A 15,348-nucleotide genomic window follows, 5' to 3' on the forward strand; every position below is an offset into this window, starting at 1 on the left:
CTGATCATGTTAATATTTCAGAATGTAATGGATTAATAGCAGTTTAGCAAACCAATGTACTATGTAGTAATTCTATGTTAGCAATAGTAATATTGCTTACAAAGAAATACTATCTAGTAGCATTTGAGATATTCCCACAAAATGAATTACTTTTTAATTTTAAATGTATGAATTGAACAAATGGAAATCAGTGGTGATAATTTTGGTTATATTAAAAATGTCACATTAAAATGTAATGGATTGTAAGAATTTTGGTATTAATAATTGTTGCATAACTATAGGACATAACTCATCAGATATGAACTGTAATCAACACTTTTGTGAATATGAGTTTATAAGGTATGCCAAATAATTTTTAATAGGTCATGCGGTATGAAAATAAACAAAAGAAACAAATGGGTTTGCCACCGTGCTGGAGCTCTCACTAGGATGATAAATGTTTGAGAGCATCTACATCATCACTGCTTATGGGCACCGATGTCATCGATGCTCGCTGTCTGAGCACACGGCTCTGCCCTTTGCGCCTGACCTTGTTCACAGCAACTCTGCTAGATGATGTGGAGTAACACAGTTGCCATATTATTATATATTGGAATGAATGATGTAGATTTATTTAAGCCTTGAAAAAACATATATGTAGTGAATATAATTAATGTTTTATATCATAGTAATATTGTTTATTCATAGTATATTTGGTAAAGAGTGCGAAAAATTGTATACTTTAACTATTATCACAGATAAGCTACACAACCATAAATAGTTGCTAGTCTCATGTACTAACCACTCTCATTTATGATTTAGAAACATATTATCTAGTTTCAAAATTATAACTAAGAGTAAATATTTTTTTACACTCAAACCTCCTATGTTATTTGATAACAATCAAGTTTTACAAACTTGAAGGTACATACAAAATTAAAGGTTGATTTGGATGTAAATTGTTTTAAAATAGTGACAGCACAGGCACACTTTCATTGTGAAGAACTCAGACGAATAGTCCTCACCATAGATCATTTCTACATTTCACTTATTTCTCATAATAGTCCTTGTATAAAACCTAGCTACAGTTGTAAGGACTGTCCAAAATAAGTAAATGAATGTTCCAATCATTTAAAGTTCATCACAACACTTATATTTACAATTAAAGTTCAAAGTTCAAACACAATCTTTATTAGCATTATATGAAATATTCAATACATTGATGGAAAATTGTATGTTATCGCCGATCTCTGTATGATCTTTGGGAATCCCTATCCCTGCTACGAGCACGAGAACGATTTGTAGTACGCCACAAAAACTCATCTACTGAACGCTCATAAGATCTTTTATCATACACAAGCACAGAACGTGGATAATCTGCCAAATCATAATATCTTGGTGGAGGAGGTGGTGGTGGTGGCAACCCATCATAGGTTGCTAGTGCTCCACTGAATCCTGGTGGTGGTACATATGGCAGAGGTGGTAGCTGGTGGTGCATTGACCGCATGTACTCTGCAACATAGGCTTCTGCAGCAGCAGAACTACTACTGCTGTAAGCATCACGGCCTCTTCCAAACCATGAAGGTATTCGGTCACGCATGTAGGGTGATGGGGATCTTCTTTTATATGAATTAGAAGCTAACCGACTTCTTGGTGATATGAAACTTTTTCTCCTGCTTCTAGATGAAGGATTCAAACGATTCCTAAAATTAGTACCTCTTGAGACCAAGGGTGCTCTGTATGTTCTATAGGTTCCGCCACTTTTTAAGTATGCTTTTTTTGAAGCTTCCTTTGATTTCCGTAATATTGGGGTCATCTCAATTCCATCGTCTTCTGGAAATAGTCTACATAATTCTTCAGCTACTTTAGGTTCAATTTCTTGTCCATCTCTTCCAATTTTTACAGGTTTGCCTTCGTTCCAAGGATTGTACAAGTGAAGAGTACTGCTAAATGACAACTCCTTTCTGCATATCCAATCCACTTTGAAAACTCCGTCTAACACTTTTGATGAGAGTCCCGGTGGTAATACCCATGATATCGGTGGACCGTCACGTCGAGATTCACTTCCTAATCTGGCAAAACCTGCAAATTTGCCACTTTCCTTTACAGAAAATATAAGTAGTACGTTTCTAGACTGGCGATATGCTTGATTCAGATTAGCTTCATTTTGCGGTAAAGTGGACCAAACACCTTTTGCTTTTGATAATGTTATGTTCTCTGCATTGTTAGACTTGATTAAAAAAAACCGAGTGTCTCGAAACAAATAGTTTAATTTTGTCATATAATCATAGATTTTAACTTTACTAGCTGCTGTTACACACCGTCGCTTGTTTTGTATGGGGGAATGACTATCAGACTTAGCTCGTTTACGATTATTTCGTCTATCTTTAGAATTGGAGCTTACAGAACTAATGCTGGGTGCACTGGAATCACTTGAAGTTGAACTGGATACTTCACTACGAGTATCGTAATCTTTTACTTCTTCCAGTTGCTTTAGCTCTTCTCCGATTTCCTCTTCTACTTCACCTACGCCCAAATTCACGGCGTCGGTGTTGCTTGAGACCTCCATTTTCACTGCAATTGCTACACACAATTCCTAAAATAATTTATTGATACATTTTCAGAATTGAGTCGTAAGGGTTTTGTCCTCAAACAGATTAATCTTAGATTTTTTCAGTTTAAGTTTGCTGATGAAATGATTAACGAATACATTTACAATAATACGAAGTCTAAGTTTAAGCATTAAACACAGACTGCATTTGAAAGTTCAAACTTTTTAATGAGGCATATATGAGTTATAACAAATACATACAGAGTTTTTAGCCAAACGAAATTAAATAATACCATGCCAAACATTGTTAAAAAAAATAGAGAGCCTACAAATAAATTTAGTGATTAGTAGCCAAATTTTAATTTAAACATATATTTTTAAATTGCTTAATCTCTGTTATAATTTTGATACAGAATAAATCGGATGAATGGTAAAGTTGGAATTTATTTAATATCAACCCTAGTTGTTAATTTTCGAGTGACCAGAATTAATATTATTTGAAATAAGATTTTCTTAAATAATCAAACTACAACAGTATATATCTTTCAACTTAAATTCACCAAATCTTAACGCAAAAATTAATATACTTTAGCGTTTAATCGCTAAGCATTTTAAATACTTTTTTGAGTAGTACTTAAAAGATATTGTTTTATTAATTTAAACGAAAATATAATGAAAATAACAAAGAATTCCGACATATTATATATAGTTTATACACTGGCAAAAGTCCTTAGATTATTGGCATTACCATAAAAAAACAGAACGGTCAGCTGATTTTTATGTGATAATGTTGGTAGTATTTATTTTGAATTGGATCTATGTTAATTATGTTTTGTTAAAGTTTTTTATCACTAGGTTCTTAGTTTTAGGAATAGTATTATTCATAATATTTAAGTAATACATAGTATTGCTTAGTTTTCTTTTAATAATTTGGCAAAGTTATTTACAACCACCGCAATGCATTATATTCACCAATATTTAGAAAAATACCAATTTCATAAAATAAATAATAAGAAGAGTGGAAATAAAACAAATATATTTCTTTACTGTAATTACTACAGTTTTTATTCGCAAAAGGTTAGTACACTTATTTTTTTTTTAATAAGTATTTTTGAAAATGTGATATCTAAAAGTGCAATTTATGTTTTAGGTATTAATGGCCTTATACGAAAAAAACGTCAACTTTGAGCCATTAACGGTAGACATTACAAAAGGCGAACAATATACCTCTTGGTTTCTGGAACTCAATCCTCGTGGGGAAGTACCCGTTCTGAAAGTCCATGATGAAATTATTCCAGATTCTACTAGAATTATAGACTATCTAGAATATCATTTAGAGCAAGGTTTATTAATCATAAGCTTCTGTGTTTAATTTTCCCTCAACAATAGCCAAGTTTCATATTTCCTTTTTTATTTTAGAGTCAAAACCTCTTATAAATGTGTCACATGATAGCAAAGTAATTAAGAATATTACCAAATTTCGAGATATTTTGGAAGCATTACCAGCTGGTGTCATTACTGTTGGCTCATTTTTCCATCCTCACTTGTGTGGAAAACCAAAATTACCATTTATTTTTCCAGTAAGAGAGGTACTTAAGAGTGAGTACATATTTAATCTTTATGATATTTTTTTATGCTAATGTCATATACAGCATCAATGATCTTAGGTGGTGATTTGGTCAGTTCTAAAAATCTGAGGAAGTTAGCAGAAGAAAATCCTAAAGTGAAAGATATTTTAATGTATAAAGCTCAGATTCAAGAAAGAAAACATGAAATATTAACAAATGAAGAAGAGTATAAAAAAGTTTTAAACATAGTTGATGCTGTACTGTCTCAAGTAGAAGAGCAATTAAAAGAGCAAGGTGAAGGTATGTAATCATGACACTGCCACCAACATTTTTTTGTATCACACTGCTATAAAGAATTCTGTGGTTATATATGTTTTTCTAATATTCTCAGACAGTTGGTTATGCTGTGAAAACTTTAGTATTGCTGATATAAATTTGGCCATGATTCTTCAGCGTTTATGGGAACTTGGATTTGAAGAAAGGTTCTGGACCAATGGAAAACGACCTCACATTGAAAATTATTTTAACAGAATAAAACTTCGTGAATCTTTTATCAAAACTGTACCAAATATAGCTATTTACCTAAAGATGATAGTAAGTTCGCAACCCCCAGCATATATAGGTGCAGCTGGTCTAGTGTCAGTAGGTATTGTTGTTACTCTAGCTTATTTGTTGAAAAAAATTATTTAATCATCAAGAAAACCTACACATTCCCCAGTATTCTGAGAATATTGGATATTTAGGTGTTAAGTGATGACAACAAAAATGGTTAAATCCATAAACTTTACATACCAATCTAATTTTATTGAAACAGACAATTTTAATGAAACTTAGCTTGCTATGATATTTGTAGTTTTTAGATTATCTATGTTTTAACATGTGCAATATTAAATAAGTCAAATAAATCAGTATTATGAAGCTATTACTTCATTTATTTATATTCATACTTCAGTTATTATTTGTCTGAAGTATATAATATATGTATGTATATAAAATGAAATCTTTAATATTCAATGTTATCTTCAAAGTTTCTATATTATAAACAAAATGGAGTATTTTAATATTGATTTATATATGTATTAGGAAAAAAACTCAACATTATATTATTTAATACAAATGCAACAGCGAAACAAAATATATAGGGATGCACATTAAACAATAACATTTTAACATTGAACATAAGTCTTATAAAATAGACTGCTTTAAAATTACTTGAAGGTGAGTACTACATAAACCTTTTAAGTTTTATCTATGCAAAACTAATAACTGTAACAAAAAATTTTCTGTATGTCTATGTCATACAGTAAATAAAACTAAACACAGATAAAATAGTAAAATTTTTTATTTAAAGCACCTTCTCTTAATATTTAAAGATGAAACAGACCCCAATAAAGCAAACATCATTGTCAAGAATTCCCATAACAAATTTATCAAGTAAAAATGAGACTACATAAATAAAATAAATTAAAACATTAACAACTTTTAAATTAATTACATACAATATGTACAATACTTACTGTCCAAACCAATTTTGTTACAAAATCCTTCACAAATCAATTAGGCAGAAAAATCTTAAATTTATAAAAAGTTATACTTATTTAACTTCTTCATTAGATGATTCCATTGTATCTTGTGTTGTATTAATAGGCATTCCCATGAAGTGTTTACCATTTGAAGTGTTGAACTTTTTTCTATTTGGAGTTATAACTGTTGCTTTTCCACCATTGTATTTGAATAAACCTTGTCCAGGTAAGTTTGGTAAAATATTAGGCATTGTGAACCATACTCTGTATGTGATGAACCAGGTCAATATTGCTATTACACCACTGATAAATTTTTCTATCATGATGTGATAATATAGTATTGTAGAGACTAACATAATATCCCACAATAATTGCAATAAAGCTATAGATATCAACAGTGCCCTTACATATGGTGTTACTGTTTCATAAGATGATTTAAGGATGTTCAATTCATCAACAGAAACATTTTTAAGGGGATTTACACTTACTGATTTGTCATTAAGGCTTCGTGTATAAATCTCGTCTCTTATATAATCTTTAATTCTTTCCCAACCATTTATAGCTCTGGCTTCTTCAATCATAACTAAACTTGAATAAATCAGTATAAAACAGTGCCCAGAAATGTCAAATCCATTCCAGAAATGTCCATTTTTTAGGCAGGTTGTCTTACTGTCAAAAGATCTTGAATTACAACGACCATATTTTGATTCTATTATATTGAATATTGTTGTCCATGTATACCAACAAAACGTTGCAATAACCAATCTAGACATATGTGCTGTAATAATAATTCTTCTTTTTCCGCAACAAGTGGTGAATGATGTTAATAAAACATAAGGCACTGTTAAGAATAATGTCCAAAACCAACCAATTTTCACAAAATATTGATTAAAAATATTATCACTTCTAGAAAAATACGATTTAGGAAAGCTTAGCACATCTGCAATCAGAGATAGTAAAAAAAGAGCACCTAAATATATAGCTATTTTTAAGTTGGTGTCATAGAATAGCATTTTCTTGCAAATGTGCACAATCATCAAGCTCATTATTTCTAAAATAGACGAAGCCTCTCGAATAGGCTTTGTTCCTTTATAATCATGGGGAGATTCATTTTGAAACTTGTAATTCATCCGTGAGTTTTTTAAATTGGCTCTGCTAGTCATGATTTACCAAATTTACATTAATCTTTGCTGTACAAATAATTTTACTAAAAATTAAATGAGGACACTGGCATTTGACATTGACAGTAACAACTTTTTTGTCGTATTCCGATAGTGCCACAGTCACTAATTAATTGTAGTAGATATTATATTAATGTAAATGATACTGAAACTAAAAGCGTACTTAGTTAATATTTTACCCGAATTTAACTTATGTTCATCTTATGTTTCACCTTTCACCGTCATGGAAAAATGATACATTTGTGTCAAATGAAAGGTACTTTTGGATTATTGTTTTATAACACTTATTAAAATATTTAAATCGAAGGTCAACATACTACGTCCGCTGGATCAAATTAATTTTTTTACGTTTCTTAATTTATCATTAAATTTACCTAACATAAGGAAAAACCTGAAATAAATCACATTTTTGTCGTAAGTAGTAATGACTAAAAGGATTGCAAGTAATTTTCCACCCACAAAATATTGTTTGAGCACAATTTTAATCTTAATAATTATAACAAGAAGTTTATGATGTTTTGATTTGAAAATACTTTCAGTTTACTTTACTTTGGAGAAAATTTTCTAACACTAAAACCAATGGCGTGAATTAGTAAAAAAAATTATGGAAATGATCGATTTCTTTCTCGAAATTTTACTTACGAAGCCGAACGGTCCCAGGTATATTCAATCGTCCACAACTACGAGTGTAGCACCTCCTACAGCTACTTGAGGTGGCTCGTCATGATGGATATTACTCATCACTTGTCTTATGATGTTTATTTTAACGCTTAATTGTCCAGAGGCTCTACTGAGATCATCGAGCATTGCACCCAGGTCCTCCATGGCCTCAGCCATTACGTCTATATCATCGACAACCCGAAGGTGAGTGGTGTATTCGCCGTTTATGTTGCTGCTAAGCCCCCTCCAGCCTATGAGCTTGAAAACATCTTCAGCGGTGAACAGTTTCGGAGAAATAACATTTCCACGTCTAATACCTCTCTGCAATTGGATTGGTTCGAGACCTGGAGGTACCGGTCAGCTACCTGAGACTACCACACCCGTCTGGTCAAGTTGGTGTGGAGTTCTCCTGTCTGGGGGAAAGTGCGGAGGAAGTCCGACTTGCCACCGCGGCTGCCGATCTGGTAATTTATACCGACGGCAGCCGCATAGAGGATAAGGTGGGTGCGGCGTTCTGCGTCAAGCGGGGCGCCGTAGAGTCATACACAAAGAAACTCAAGTTGGGCAACTTCTGCACCGTATACCAGGCAGAGCTGCTGGCTCTAGCTGAGGCAACAGGGTACGCGGCCGGCGAGTCGGCGCAAGTCTGCGCCGTACTGAGCGACTCGCGGTCCGCTCTCGAAACTGTCGCAAGATCGGACACCCTCCATCCCTTAGCGTTAAGAGTGAAGGAGAATGTAATGAAAGCGAGAGAAAAAGGGAAGGATGTAAGGTTGTTCTGGGTGAAAGCGCACGCGGGGATGGAGGGGAACGAGAGGGCGGACCAGCTGGCCAAGGAAGCGGCCCTGAAGAGTAAAAGACGACCAGAGTACGAGAGATGCCCTGTTTCATTCGTCAAGCGGCAACTGAGACTGGAGTCGCTCGACGAATGGAACAGGAGGTATGTGGAAGGAACGACGGCTTCGGTAACGAGGATGTTTTTCCCGGACGCCGTCTCAGCCTACCGCGTGCTCCGCAGCATCGAGGTGGACGCGGTCTCGGCCCAGCTCTTCACGGGGCACGGGGGGTTCTCTGAGTACCTTCATAGGTTTAAGCTCAAGGAGGACCCCTCGTGCTTCTGTGAACCGGGCGTGGACCAGACCGTGATCCACCTTGTGGCCCGGTGTCCCGCATTCGGGGGACTCCGGTTCGGCTTCGAGTGCCGGTCTGGAATTCAAGTCAGGGAGGAGACAATACCCTCCCTGATCAGTGGCGAAAATAAAAAGACATTTTTATCCCTATGTCGAGAAATCGCAAAAAAAGCCATCGACAGAAACAAAACAAACATTGTATAAAAAATATAAAACAAAATAAAAAGCTAGAAGAACAAAAATGTAAAATAATAGTATAAGATCAATGTTAAACAATGTTAAATGAAATTAAAATTATAAATGTAAAAAGGAGAAAAAAGGGAAGAATGTCAGAAGAATAGAGCGAATGAGAAAGAAAGACGAAATGTAACATGAAAGATAGACAAGACTGAAAGATTATGTGAAGAACGATAGAAGAGAAAGACAATAAAAATTCTGTGAAAAAATTATATTAAAAGATTAAGTCCCTGTCCCACTCAAGATAGGGGAACGAGAGTAAAAACAAAAAAAAAAAAAAATTGGATTGGTTCGAGGATTAAGTCAGCCTAAGTCAAATTGTCCCTCTCGCAGCTCGTCACCTTAATGTGTTCTCAGCCATGCGTTGAAGTCCCCCATATCAACTACATAACACTCACACATACAACTGTAGTAAGTAACACCTTATACTTTGCCTCCTCCTAATCATCGAAATAAGTCGAGATCGGGGCGTTCACCTTTATGACCTTCAACGAAAATCGTTTGGTTATTTTGAGTATCAGATAAGAAAACTTCGATCTTGATAACATTGCTGACGAGGTGCTTGCCACTTGTGCTTGCCAGATATTTTAGAACCTCTTGCCTGACCTGCTATTGTAGCCAGAGACAGCAACGCCGCAGGGGATTAGGGGTCAATTTCTTAAGTGTACTACTGGTGGGATATACTAAAATTACCACGCTTGGCTGGCGGGTTGGAAATCGCAGTCAGGTGTTATAGTATGCAGAGGACGCTGCTGCCCATCCTCTGAAAACTGAATCCTACTGTCGCCTCATAAGACATCCGCGGGAGGAAAAAGGAGGGGGGAAAGGGACTTTCAATGCCGGGTCAACACAGCGGTTTGTTAATGTACTCGGGTGAAATCTAATGTTCAAAACAATTTATTTCCATGAAGTACGTGCGTGAAATCGGTATGGGGCAGCGTTCAGGTTTCGGTATAGCGTTCAGGTGGTGGTGGTTTCCGCCAAAAATGTGTTTTGCCGGACGAATTTTCTTTTTGGGTACTTCTTGAAGCGGACTGGCCCAGGAGCTTTGCTTAGCTTGACACAATCTTTACTATACCATTACTTCGTATTCTCCTTCGCAACTATGTAGCGATGTGGTGGTAGTGGTCGTGCGCGAAGCAAAGCTGGAAAACAGTTACAGGGTTACAGTTTATAGGTAGTTTCCGATATTATTCTGTTACTTCTGTTGCTGTTTCTCGATATTCTGATTGTCAGTGTGGTGCACTTGAAAGCTGGCGTATTTACAGCTAAGCTTGTAATACTGTCAATTAATTGGCGTTTTCGATATAGACGTCAAGATTAAGGCGTTAAAGAAAATCGGCTTCGAGCATGGCTTTGTTCATGCTTGCTATGAATTTCCATCTGCATGAACGTTGTAGATCTAAGTAGAGCTTCGGCATCTTTTCGCTATACGTAGGTATAACGGTCTTGTGTGCGGTGTACAGCTTGAATAAGAGTGGTTGAACGGTGGCATCAAAGTGTTAAAGTATAACTGGGATTATGGCACCCGTGTTCCCTAGAAATTGTATAGTTAATTTCTTGTCAGTTACGTAAAGGTTGCTTGAAGACATCCTAACGCTGAAGTCCGCCCAGCCTATGAAGTTGCACGGGAATGCACATTTTCTAGCATTGTTGCCGATAAGAACAATATCCGTGCTATTGTTAAGACTGTTTTTTACGTGAACGTGACCAAGAACGATGGCAGGAACAGCTTTCGTGTCGGTGAAGTAGAGAGCTTTAAATTTGTAATTTCTGCTTTATTTGTTCTTGATAATTTAATGTTCCGTAGGATGGAGTTAGGGTCGAACCGGAGATATCTCTACTACCTGGTTCTTGAGATATAGTTCTGTTGTCGGCCTTCGCTGTCACTTTAACTGGTCGTCCAATAGCAATTTGGGTTTGGGTCGGTTTATTGCTTCTAAGGATGATGTCGGTTAGTACTCGCAACAATACTACTTGTCTCATTTTTTTCATGATGTCACGTTCAAGATAGAAAAAAAACTTATCGAATAAATGGCTCTTACATACTATAGTTAAATGTAAATAATCTTTCCAAAATAATGTTTCAAATTTTAAAACAGAAAAATTTTTATAAAGAACTTTTCCCTCAAAGACCCTCTTAGACAACTCCTGCTCATAAAGTGTTTCATAATTTGACCCTTGATATAAGGTCATCTCTAAAATCAGGTTTTTAAATGAGATAAAATATAAAACACTTATTCTAAATTTGCTCCATAATAGGGCCCATGACTTAGGGTAAAAATATGGTAATGTAGGTTAATTTAAACATGGTACCTAATTTTTTTTTTGTTTATTAGTGAGTTGGTAACATTTAATAGACGCTTGCTTTCGTTTTCCCTCCTTTTCATGATAGCGACATTTGTGCCCTGTGGTTGTTTACGTATTATTTATACACATTAAAAATTAAAGAAGTCGCAAAATCATCCATTTGCAATGAGGAAGATATCAAAAACTCGTACAGACGACGACGTAATATCATCCACAAACGGATCTGGATCTGTGGAAAATGACGGAAATCAAGATAAAGAGCATTCAAATGAAGACAACGCAAGGGATATAATGGCCAAGAGTGCTGATGGTGAAGATAATTCTACTGACAGTTCCGATAAAGATGAGCCCAATACTCCTAAAAAACCGAAAACAAATAAGAGTAAGAATAAAAAGAAGAAAGCTTATAAATCAAAGAAAATAGAGGAAGCTGAAGAAGAATATGAGGTTTGTACATTTGATATTAATAAGTATGTTTTATGTTATTATAGTCTTTTCGGTCGTCTACACGGTTACTCAATTTTATGATAACTGGAATGTTGAATTTTACAGGTAGAGAAAGTGGTTGACTCTAAAAGAATTAAAGGAAAGCTACATTATCTTATACGATGGAAAGGTTATTCTGCTGAAAGTGATACTTGGGAACCAGAAAATACTCTGTCATGTCCTGAATTAATCAATAAATTTAACGAAGAAGTGAGTACTAATAGTAACAATATACACCTATAGCTCAAGCTTTTTTTGTGATAAAAAAATTTGGTATTTTACACACTTATAATAAGCAATGCAATAGAAATAAACATTTATTCCTTTCTTTTCCTTTAAAACTATTGTGTAACCATTATTTCAGAAGCATATATATGTACACAGTTTTACACTTAAATTCAAATAATAGTTAAATGTTAAATGAATAAATCATAAACATTAAATATTTGTTTCTGAAATTAATAAACTTTATTTTTTCACACAACACTTAGATCTATTATCAGGTAAAATATGTGACCAGTGTATGATTTAGAACCCTCATTTACCATGTATTTGTTGTATATAGAAAATTTTGTTATATATTGTAGGTAAATGAAAGATTACATCTTTTATAAAGTATATAATAAAATTCATAGTAGAATATGATCTTGGAAAGATAATTTGATTAAATCTGTTTTTTGTTTCTATTTCATTAGGCAGAAAACTCAAAGGATAAAGATATCGATTCCACACAAAAGAAAAAAGGCAATAAGCGAAAATCAAATACTAAAAGCAAACCGCCACCTAAGAAGGCAAAAAATAAAGAATGGGATGGCGAAAAAGCAGAAGAAGGTGCTGAATATGAGGTTAACTATCTAATTCAAGTCACAATAAATGCAAGAACTTATTATATTCACAAACTTTTAATGTAATAATTTATTAAAGGTTGAACGTATTTTGGAAGTGCATCACAAGAAATCAGGAAAAAGAGATTTTCTAATTCACTGGAAGGGATGGTCAAGCAAATTTGATTCTTGGGAACCAGAAAGCAATCTTAACTGTCCTGAATTAATAAAGAAATTTATGGAAAAAGTATGAACCAATAAGTATACCTTTTATTTATGTTTTGATAGCCACCTGTTATCATAATTTATTAATGTAAAACATTATTTTTGCAAGTTAAGTAAAATCTTTCGGTAATAAAATAGTATTTATATAAACTAATTATACTTTATGCATTCTAAATTAAATAGTAAAAATATAACCAGCGAAACATAAAATCGAAAAGTAAAATCTTTACAAAAACAACTAACGTTTTTATACACTACAATGTCAAAAAATGTGTGTTCCTCTTATGGTAAATGGTATGGTTCACCCATAACAGTATGATGCTACAAAGGCTTTTCGTTATATAATTTTATGTATTGCTCTCATCAAGGTGAGATAAGATGAGGTGTCTCAAAAAATTCATTAAGGTGCCCACAAACTGGAACATGTAATGAAACAATTACACTAATGTGATCCTAATATCCAAACTCCTCTTATGCAAGGTTTCAAATTAACCTTTATATCATTGGCTAATTAGTCACTTCAATTTTCTAGGTGTTCTTATTCATAATACAATTACCAATACTTTACTTTGTGTATTTTCAAAATAGAGCACAATATTAAGACATTGTACTGCCTTCCACTGTGTGTATAAAAGTAAAAATTTGTGTGACAAATGTACGCAAACACATATTTAAAGACATGTTTTAATATGACCAACAATTAGTGATAATTTCTTTTATCCAATACTAAATGACTGAAATCCCACAATATGTTTATACAAAAACTTGGTGACAGATGGTGAAGGTGAGGTATCTTCTGCTGAGGAGCATCTTAATTGTGTTAAAGGAAAAGGAAATCTGCTTTGCTAATCCAAGACTGATTGCATATAAGCAGGGAAAAAAATCCCTATTATATATCACAATGATTTTAGTTAACTATTGATTAATAAATTGTTTTAGTAAAATTGCATTTTTGTCAATTTTCACCAATTAATAAATATTCTCAGGCTTAAAGCAATGAAAAAAGGAAGATTGGAAAAAATGGTTGAGAAAATAAATTCTTCATTAGAACTAAAGTAAAAAATCCACAAAGTTACAATAATTCATATGAATTCAATTTACAGGTAGATGCAGCACGCTCAACTGAATCTCGAACTTTGAGAGTAGCACCTGAAACTACAAATAGATTTACTTTACAAGCTCCGAGTTCAGGACGTAGACTCAGCAAAAGAAAGAATCAGCGTCAACGGTAACTTTTTATGTATTTTATTTTCGTTTAAAAATATAATTTGTGTATGCGTAAAGCCATTGGCAAAGTTAGCCTTTGTTATGTATTAGTTGCAAAAAATAGCACTTAGTAAATCTGATCTTATTTTAAAAGGGTCTCATTGATAAGCTAGTGTGTCGAGCCACTGACTGCTGCACCAGTCTCTTGTGCACAGAGCTTAAAACACTGTTTTAATAACCTAAATATTGATTATATTTATTTATATTTGGACACTAAATGGAGTACAAAATTCAAAGACAAATGTTCATATGTATGTAATGAACAATTCTACCCATAACAATATAGTGCTGTTTGTGCAATATTGTGAATTTTGAATAACAGAGTCATAACAGTGCTTGCATATTACTTACTAACCTTAATCTTTTGTAATAAAGACTCAAACTAAACTAACTTAATTAAGTATTCATTAAGTGTATTGATTTATGACAGTATTTTTTTTCGTAATAATATTAAATTTACTACTGTTTATTTTTTGTTTCAGGGTTCGTTATGATAATGCTGAATAATGTTTTATTGAATTTATAGCTACATCAATAGATGTAATTAATATTCAATAATTCATCATTTCATTAAATAGTTTTACGAGTTTAAAATAACATAAAATAGTTTAAAGAGTTTATTACCAATATTCATTTATGTATTTTAGAAATAACATATTTCATTTCAAGGTTTATAAATTGGTAGTTGTATACGTTTGTGCAATATATATATATGTGTATGTATTATTATTAAATTTATTTATATATACATATGTATATATATATAAATTTAAATATTAAACTTCGGTATCAATTCAGAGATAGTTTCAAAATTACTTTGTTTTTTAAAAGATTATAAAAAAAATATTTATCCTAACTCTAAATTTTAGTAGCTAAGATATACTATAACAAAATCATTAGAAGATGATTTATTTTAGTCATTTCCCCGCTTGGTCAAGTTTTACATTAAAAAGTACAATTTTTATTTCCTTTTGAGAACTTATTTGCGACAGACAGATTTTAACATGTGAAAGTAGACATTTTCCATTGAAACACTGCTGTTCCAATATTATCAGGTTGAGGAAAAGTTTTTTGGTATTTATTAATGTAAGTACAGTTCAAAACCTGATTAAATTCTTTACTTCTACTTATTTGACTGGTTTTTAGTGTTTTATAATTATTAAATGGATGATATTTGAAAAAAGATGAAATGTCCAAATATTTTGATATCATTTTGTTTGGTTGTTAAAACAGCAGGTGTAGGTAATAAACTCGTTATATTTTGAGGTTACAAAAGAGAAATTTGCAATACAAATGAAACATATTTTGAAGCTTCTTAGACTTAAATGTTTCAATAGGAGCGCAAAATTTGCGCAAGGAAATAGTAGCTGAACACAAAGCGAAAGAAACCAGGAGTATCAATTGGAAG

At 33.1% G+C, this 15,348-nt stretch overlaps 4 protein-coding genes across 4 annotated transcripts; 2 read left to right on the top strand and 2 right to left on the bottom strand.

Moving 5' to 3' along the window:
• Nucleotides 1-230: 230 nt before the first annotated feature.
• Ythdc1 (YTH domain containing 1) lies at nucleotides 231-2,721 on the bottom strand. Its single transcript, XM_068762322.1, has one exon. It carries the CDS (start codon nucleotides 2,546-2,548, stop codon nucleotides 1,217-1,219), a length of 1,332 nt encoding a protein of 443 aa, XP_068618423.1. The 5' UTR covers nucleotides 2,549-2,721; the 3' UTR covers nucleotides 231-1,216.
• A 658-nt stretch (nucleotides 2,722-3,379) lies between these two features.
• On the top strand, nucleotides 3,380-5,071 carry Gdap1 (ganglioside induced differentiation associated protein 1). The gene is made up of 5 exons (XM_068762319.1): nucleotides 3,380-3,607; nucleotides 3,681-3,873; nucleotides 3,950-4,129; nucleotides 4,198-4,398; nucleotides 4,490-5,071. The coding sequence occupies exons 1-5, from the start codon at nucleotides 3,488-3,490 to the stop codon at nucleotides 4,786-4,788; spliced, it is 993 nt and encodes a 330-aa protein (XP_068618420.1). The 5' UTR covers nucleotides 3,380-3,487; the 3' UTR covers nucleotides 4,789-5,071.
• Nucleotides 5,072-5,453: 382 nt separating this feature from the next.
• Fitm (acyl-coenzyme A diphosphatase Fitm) lies at nucleotides 5,454-6,901 on the bottom strand. Its single transcript, XM_068762445.1, has one exon. It carries the CDS (start codon nucleotides 6,782-6,784, stop codon nucleotides 5,693-5,695), a length of 1,092 nt encoding a protein of 363 aa, XP_068618546.1. The 5' UTR covers nucleotides 6,785-6,901; the 3' UTR covers nucleotides 5,454-5,692.
• Nucleotides 6,902-11,224: 4,323 nt separating this feature from the next.
• Nucleotides 11,225-14,619, top strand: LOC137919372 (chromobox protein homolog 3-like). Its single transcript, XM_068762428.1, has 6 exons — nucleotides 11,225-11,586; nucleotides 11,692-11,835; nucleotides 12,321-12,470; nucleotides 12,550-12,696; nucleotides 13,778-13,902; nucleotides 14,423-14,619. The coding sequence occupies exons 1-6, from the start codon at nucleotides 11,305-11,307 to the stop codon at nucleotides 14,445-14,447; spliced, it is 873 nt and encodes a 290-aa protein (XP_068618529.1). The 5' UTR covers nucleotides 11,225-11,304; the 3' UTR covers nucleotides 14,448-14,619.
• Nucleotides 14,620-15,348: the final 729 nt, after the last annotated feature.

Source organism: Battus philenor, unplaced genomic scaffold (assembly GCF_028537555.1).
Source record: "Battus philenor isolate CCGP_79_NKW_IND1 unplaced genomic scaffold, ilBatPhil1.0.hap1 SCAF_16, whole genome shotgun sequence".
NCBI classification, from domain to species: Eukaryota; Metazoa; Arthropoda; class Insecta; order Lepidoptera; family Papilionidae; genus Battus; species Battus philenor.